The sequence below is a fragment of the Otolemur garnettii genome, unplaced genomic scaffold (assembly GCF_000181295.1).
Source record: "Otolemur garnettii isolate 467f Iridium unplaced genomic scaffold, OtoGar3 scaffold00085, whole genome shotgun sequence".
Lineage (NCBI taxonomy): Eukaryota > Metazoa > Chordata > Mammalia > Primates > Galagidae > Otolemur > Otolemur garnettii.
Genome location: NW_003852480.1, coordinates 2535093 through 2542518, shown reverse-complemented (window position 1 = coordinate 2542518; position 7426 = coordinate 2535093). Strand labels below are relative to the sequence as shown.

Genomic DNA, 7426 nt, shown 5'->3' with positions numbered 1-7426 from the left:
GACTATAATAAAACAGTTTTATTAGGAATTAAAACTGTGCCCTCTTCTGGGCTGTCAGCATCAGCTCTTTGCAGCCTTTCGTCTAACCTGTATCACTTACAATGAAACGTGAACACCAGATTGTAACAATATGGCAATAAGGCTCCGACTAAGTACCGCCAGTTTATGTCAGGTATTGTGCTTAGTGATTTACGTCTTTAATCTTCGAAAATAAAAATGCTTACCTACAAACTCCTAGGTAAGCATTTTTATTTTCCCTTTCTGGACGAGCAAACTGAGCTTTAGAGAAGTTGCACGCCACAGCGGAGCTAAGGCAGGAATTAAGCGAACTGGGAACTTCAGCGAAGGAGGAGAGGCGGAACCCGAGCATCGCGGCCTATGCACCACTCAGGCCCTAGAAACGCCGCGGGGAGGCGGTGCCGGAAGTCAGGCTGCGGCTTCCGGAACTCGCGCCGGAAGGGGCTGGTCAGCGCCGCTGCCGGCCTTCCCCCAGAGAGTGGCGCTCTAGAGCTTGAGCTGCGGGTGTTTGCCGCGAGGTGTCTGGATCCCGCTTCCTAACGCATCTGTATGTGGATATGTCGCACCCGTCCCCCCAGGCTAAGCCCTCCAACCCCAGTAATCCCCGGGTCTTCTTTGACGTGGACATCGGAGGGGAGCGAGGTGAGCAGAGTCTGACGCTCGAGAAAAGGCCTCAAGAAGGCGTGATTCGGAGGAGTCCGAGGGCGGGGGGCTCGAATCGGCCGGGGGCTGCCTGGTGTCCTGGAGGTGGGGGGAGGGGGCATGGCGGCCTAGTGGGGTCTGCGGGAACAGGCCCGGGCGTCCAGGGCCGGGTCGAGCCAGCGCCCTTGTGCCAGTGCCGTCGGTCGTACACAGGTTCTGGAAATTTCTGGTTGGGAAGTTGCGGCGGCCTTTAAGTTTGTCTCTCCTGCTCTTGTTCCACTTTCCGGCCTCCTTGTACTACTAAGTTGAAATGAAGTAGGACTCTTTTATGATTCCCAGTGAGCCAGTTCAGATCTCCTGGGATATGCGCTCGCTGGGCTTCAGGCACGCTGTCTGTTTTGGCAAAACAAAAAATATATATCAGCACCTGCCATGCTTTTTATAAATTAAGGCGACTTGTTTGCTTATTGCTTTTCCTTAGTTACCGATTCCTAACTTCGATGTGCAGTAAAATAGGTGAACATTTTCTGTATTTTGGCCTTGGGAAAGAGAACTCTACTTAGCCGTGTGGTTGCCCGGGTTACAGGGCGCTCAGCGGTTCCTAAGGCCTCGTGAGTTAGGGAGGATGTTGCTTTGTTGGCCTGGTTTTCTGGAACCTGTCTGAATGCATTCTCAGGACGCACAGATTTATACGTACATTCAGTTTGTTTTGGAACTTGTGGTAGGTTTATTTCCATCTCTTTAGGAGCTTTCTGGAGGAGGTGGTACTTCCTCAGCTTTTGCTTTGGAGGCTGCAGTAGGCCCCACAAAGCACAGAGGCTACAGGTATGCATAAAACTTGGTTAACCTGGCCTCTTAAAGGGTATTTCACTTTGTCTTGCTAGTTGTTTTGTGACTAGAGATTCTGAGTATCTCTTGAGGAAATTATTCAGGGTTTGAAATGACTTGTACTTCATTGTGTCCCTTGTGTGGTGCCAGTCTGCTGGCTACTGTAATTGGTTAGGATGCTTTGTATGATGTTTCAAATTTACTTAGATATATGATAGTAAACCTTAGGTAGTTTAAATCTGAATATTAGAAAAATGACAGTAAGGTCCACCAATCCCACTACTGAATATATATCCAAAGTGTGTGGAAATGATATCTGTACTGCCATGTTTATTGCAGCATCACTCATGATAGGCAGGGTAATAGAATCTATGTATTATCCATCAACAGATGAATGTATAAAGAAAATTCCATAGAGTGGAATAATAGTCCTTAAAAAAGAATGAAATCCTGTCATTTTTAACAACATGGATGGATAGGGAGGATGTTAAGTTAAATGAAATGAGGACAGACACAGGAAAACAAATACTGGCTGATCTCAGTTAAATATGGATACTGAAAAAAATTGCCCTCATAGTAGAGAGTAGAATGTGGGTGCCAGGGGCTGGGGAAATGTTGGTCAAAGGATACATAAATTTCAATTAGAAAGGGGAATAAGTCCAAGATGCTTTTATAGCATGGTGGCTGTAGTTGGTAACAACACACTGAGTTCATGATTGCAAGAGAAGAACAACCTGATAGTAAAAGGGAACTTGGTAATTCATGAGCCAGCTTTCACCATCATTACACCAACTGTCTTTCATCATTTGCCCATTTGGTTGTTTTGCATACTGACAAGAATTCATTTTCTTTTCTTTTAGTTGGTCGAATTGTCTTAGAATTGTTTGCAGATATCGTACCCAAAACTGCAGAAAATTTTCGTGCATTATGTACAGGAGAAAAAGGGATTGGATCTACGACTGGGAAACCTCTCTATTTCAAAGGATGCCCTTTCCATCGAAGTATGTATACATTTTCTGACTCTGATTATTCTTCACATAGATAAATACTTCCTGTTCTTAGGGGTTAGGGAAGAAAACATGAATTAGGGGTTAGAGAGTCCTGTTAGTATCCAAAAGGACCCTTTCACATCTGGTACAATACCTCAGTTTCATATAGGCTGGGCAATCAGAGAAGGAATTGCTTACGGGGAAGTAAGAAAAGGACTACCCTAGCCTTGCTAGGCCTCTCCCTCCTTCACTCCAAGATGATATGATTGAAAAAGGAAGGGTGTGACCATGATTAACTGACCTTAGGTAGTTTGCTTGCTGACAGAAAACATTATTCTTACTTCTTAGTCATGGTTTTTTGGGAAGGCTACAGATCTGAAAATTTGGCGTTGTGGACATGCTGGTAATAAATGACTAAAATATGCCACTTTGTACTGCTTATCACACTTTGTAATCATACCTTTGTGTAATGATTGTTGGTTTCCCTCAACTGTGTGTTGAGGGACTACATGTTCTTACCTTTTTAGGATGTCTGCCACATACATCGGGGCTGGCGGGTTTGAACCTGTCCTGGGACTGCTGAACAACAATGACAGCTATAACAGAAAAATAGCCAGGCATTGTGGCAGGCGCCTGTAGTCCCACGTACTTGGGAGGCTGAGGCAAGAAAATCGCCTAAGCCCAAGAGTTTGCAGTTGCTGTGAGCTGTGACCTTACAGTTCTCTACTGAGGGCAATATAGTGAGACTCTGTCTCAAACAAACAAACAAACAAACAAACAAACAAAATTAGGCTCAGTGCCTGTAGCTCAGTGGCTAGGGTGCCAACCATGTGGCAGTTTCGAATCTAGCCTGGGCTTGCCAAAACAACAATGACAACAACAACAACAACAACAACAAAAATAGCAGGGCATTGTGGCAGGGACCTGTAGTCCCAGCTACTTGGGAGGCTGAGGCAAGAGAATTGCCTAAGTCCAAGAGTTGGAGGTTGCTGTGAGCTGTGACACCACGGCACTCTACCCAGGGCAACAGCTTGAGATGCCGTCTCCAAAAAAAAAAAAAAAGAAATAATAAAAAAAAGAATCTAGTATATTTGTTGAATAGGAATTCAGTAAATATATGTTTAATGAATAGACTAATAAGTTAAATTATAACCACATGCACTTTTCCTTTTGGGAGTCTGGAATTTTGGTACATGCTAGGTAGAGAGTGCCTATGTGTTAGTGCTCAGTAAATGGGTGCTGAGTTTCCCATTGGCTCTTCTAGGCCCAAACATTGAACGTGTGTGGCTGTATTTCCCTTGCTGGGGAAGTATGTGTTCTTTGACCCTTCATGGGAGGGAGAGGGCGTGAGGAGACCTCCAGATGGATTCCTCCAGACTCTGTTTATGTCTTTTATCTTTGCTATTGTGATACAACCACTTGCTGTATCTGAGGAGCCCTGGGGATCTCTGAAGGTGGGGGGAGGTTTTTAAACCTTGGTTCAAAAAGTGATAATATTTACTGAAGTATTTCCATTATGGTATAATAAATCTACAAGTAACTCATTGAGTAACTCATAATGTGCACAGCCATTCACATAGTTACAGGGAAGAAAAACGGGACAGTTGTACTTAAGAGGAGTTCATTGTTTGCTGGAAGAGACAGACCATTATGATGTAATGTTATAAGAGTCAAGATACTGTGGGAGTGGCCAGCGGGTAATCCTAGCATTCTGGGAGGCTGAGGAAGGTGGATTGCTTGAGCTCACAAGTTGGAGACCAGCCTGAGCGAGAGTGAGACTCTGTCTTTACTAAATAAAAAAACACCCAGGTATTGTGGCAGGCACCTGTAGTCCCAGCTACCTGAGAGGCTGGGACAAGAGTATTGCTGAAGCTCCAGAGTTTGAGGTTGCTGTGAGCTATGATGCTCATAGCGCTGTACCTAGGGTGACAGATTGAGAATCTGTCTCAAAAAAAAACCAGAGCCATAGGATAAAAACAAGGAGATAAAACTTGGGGATTTTAGTGATAATTTTGTAGGGAGGTGCCATGTGAACGAATGTTTTCAATGCTAGTAGGCAATCAGGCAGTACAGTTAGGTTGGACTCAGATTGTGGAAAGGCCTAAGAGGTTAGAGTTGTGGGGATGGATGGAGAAAGACAAACAGGAGAGTGGCGTGACTCGAGTCATACTTTATGAAGTTGTCTTAATTATTGCATTGCTTGGTTAATATTGCTGATATTCATGTCTTAGTTACTCACCATTTTCTTTTTTTGTAGTTATTAAAAAATTTATGATTCAGGGTGGAGATTTCTCAAATCAGGATGGAACCGGTGGAGAAAGTATTTATGGTGAAAAATTTGAAGATGAAAATTTCTATTATAAGGTAAAAATAGAAAAAAATGCATGTTATTGCTGATAAAAAAATTGTTTTATGTCTGAAATACTTGTTAGATAAAGGCATTAAAGTCTGAACTATGCTTAGATTCTTGTTACGTAAAAGGAATTTGTAAATATAGGTGTTTAGTATGGGAATTTTTTACCCATTTATGATTTTATTTGGCAAAAATACTGGAGTTATTTCAAGCATGATCTAGTTTTACATGCTTTTTAGTTAAGCTGACAAGTTTTTAAATACGGGTATCGTATGGCAAGGTTGTTTCAGGAAAAGGATTCTTATTATCTGAAGGATGGTAACTTGTGCATCTGTATCTTTGAATTTGAAGATTGAAAAACTATCATCTAAAACCGGGATGTAGGGAGATTGGCAGACATAGTGGATGTGGCTAATGTCTGAGCTCCTGATGGTGCCTGTGTCTTCTTATCCTCGTTTTTCCAAGATGCAATTGGGATATAGTGCATCATTCAAGTTGTGATAATGAACATGTAAATACAAAAAGAAAGCAGTATCATTGGAAGTGAGGAATATGAGCAAGGTAATTAGGAAAATTTGAAAAGAAGATGACAGTAATTGACTACAACTATAAGCACTGTACTGTCACTGTCATTGAAGGGTCTGTAATAGTGAAAAGACCTTGATGACAAGGCATTTGTAGTTCTACTGCAGGGATGAGGATGAAACATACGGGACAAGTGAACAATAAAAGAACAGATTGCAAATGAATGCTAAATTGATTGACTGTTCTTACTTGTATAACATTGATAGCACTTAACTTTATGTGGGTACTATAGAAGAAAAATGTGACTTATGTGGTCCAAAGTATTAGGGATGACATTGAGGAGGAATCAGTACTTAGGTTGTGCTAATAGGGACTAGCATCGTGGCTAAAATTTGGTTAGGCAGGAACTAAAATATAGATGCAGAATTGAAGAAGGGATCTGGGTGGGAAAAGACAAGGGCGGTGGGAAGCTGAAGAAATAACTTGAATATTCTAGTTAATATTGTGATAAAGGAAGTTACCAGAAGGTTGAAAACTAGGATTATGTGATAATTGCATTGATGAAAAGGTCAGTTAAAATGACATAGTTCTTGACTTCGACAAAGTTGGTGGCTTTGAAAGGTGAATTTGATTTAGATTGAAGGGGTAGAATGAGATGAGACATGACATTATACTGTGAGTGTTAATAATTTATGCCCCAACAAAAAATACACTTAGCCTCAGAAGTAAAGTGAAAGGTTGAAGAAAATAGATTTCATAGAACCTTTGAACAAGATTGTGATACCAAGGTAGAATTTTGATTTCAAGATGTATGCAGTATTTTGAGCACTGTGCAAAGAGGTGATTGATCTGAGATGAAAGCTCTAAGATTTGGATTCTTTTCAATATTAAGAAAATATCTAACTGAATGTCTTGTTTATATTCAGCATTCCAAGCCAAATGCGATGGCCCCTGCCTAGCACTTTGAGGAGTCTGAGGTGGGAGGATTACTTGAGGCCAGGAGTTTAAGGTTGTAGCAAGCTATGATGGCAACTCTGCACTTCAGCCTGAGCAACAGATTGAGACCCTGTCTCAAAAAATGAATAAGTAAATAAATTCAATATTTTATTACTGTTCTTAGTTTATTGATACGTGAAGGAAGATTCAATGTTGGGCCCATTTAAGAATTCTGTTCAGTGCATAAGTAGTCCATTCTATACAGATAGCTGACTAACTGTATTCCTCTTGCCCCTATGGCTGCTGGTGTAAATAAACTACATCTCCCCACTGGTAAACAGTAATAATAAACAAAATTTTAAAAAATGAAAAAAAAAATTCTGTTCATGTCTACCAGAAAAAAAGCATCCATTATAAAGAGGGCAGAGTATATTACTAGATTTCCTTAATGCTAAATCTTTATCTGAAAGGCAAATAATAAGCATCTTCTCAGGATGGCTAATTTAGAAACTCCCCCCCCCCCACTGTCTCTTTTATCTTATTTGGGTTCATAAAGTTTTCTTAACGTTTAAGAAGTGATTAAATATGGTATATTTTGTGAATTGAAGGAATTAAAAGCTGCTTTTTAAAAAATTTCACTGTTTTTTTTTAGAGACAGAGTCTTACTCCATTACCCAAGCTAGAATGTGGTGGCAAAACCATAGTTCACTGTAGCTTTGAATTCCTGGGCTTAAGCAGTCCTTCTGCCTCAGCCTCTTAGGTGGCTAGGACTACAGGCACACTCTAGCACATCTGGCTAATCTTTCTTATTTTTTGTAGAGATAAGGTCTCTCAGTATCCCATGTTGGTCTCAAATTCCTGGACTGGAGTGCTCCTTTTGCCTCAGCCTCCTGAAGTGCTTGGGCCACCACACCTGGCCAGAAGAGTAAAAAGTAGTTTAAAAATCTTAAAAGTAAAAATAGTTTGATCTAGATAGAACTCTCCGCACCAGTTTTATGTGAATGGTCAGTAAAAGAATAGACAAACACTTCTAACCTTGATTTTTTTTTTTTTTTTTTTTTTATGATTTCATTTCTGCAGCATGATCGCGAGGGTTTATTGAGCATGGCGAATGCAGGCCGAAATACAAATGGTT

At 41.1% G+C, this 7426-nt stretch overlaps 1 protein-coding gene across 1 annotated transcript in view; it reads left to right on the top strand.

The window, feature by feature from the left end:
- Positions 1–488: 488 nt before the first annotated feature.
- The window catches only part of PPID (peptidylprolyl isomerase D), a 15788-nt gene continuing 8850 nt past the window's right edge, over positions 489–7426 (top strand). Inside the window, exons 1-4 of the mRNA XM_023516023.1 lie at positions 489–660; positions 2349–2489; positions 4735–4841; positions 7372–7423. Of these exons, the coding sequence (XP_023371791.1) occupies positions 576–660; positions 2349–2489; positions 4735–4841; positions 7372–7423 (385 nt within the window). The 5' untranslated portion in view covers positions 489–575. The remainder of the gene's footprint in view (positions 661–2348; positions 2490–4734; positions 4842–7371; positions 7424–7426) is intronic.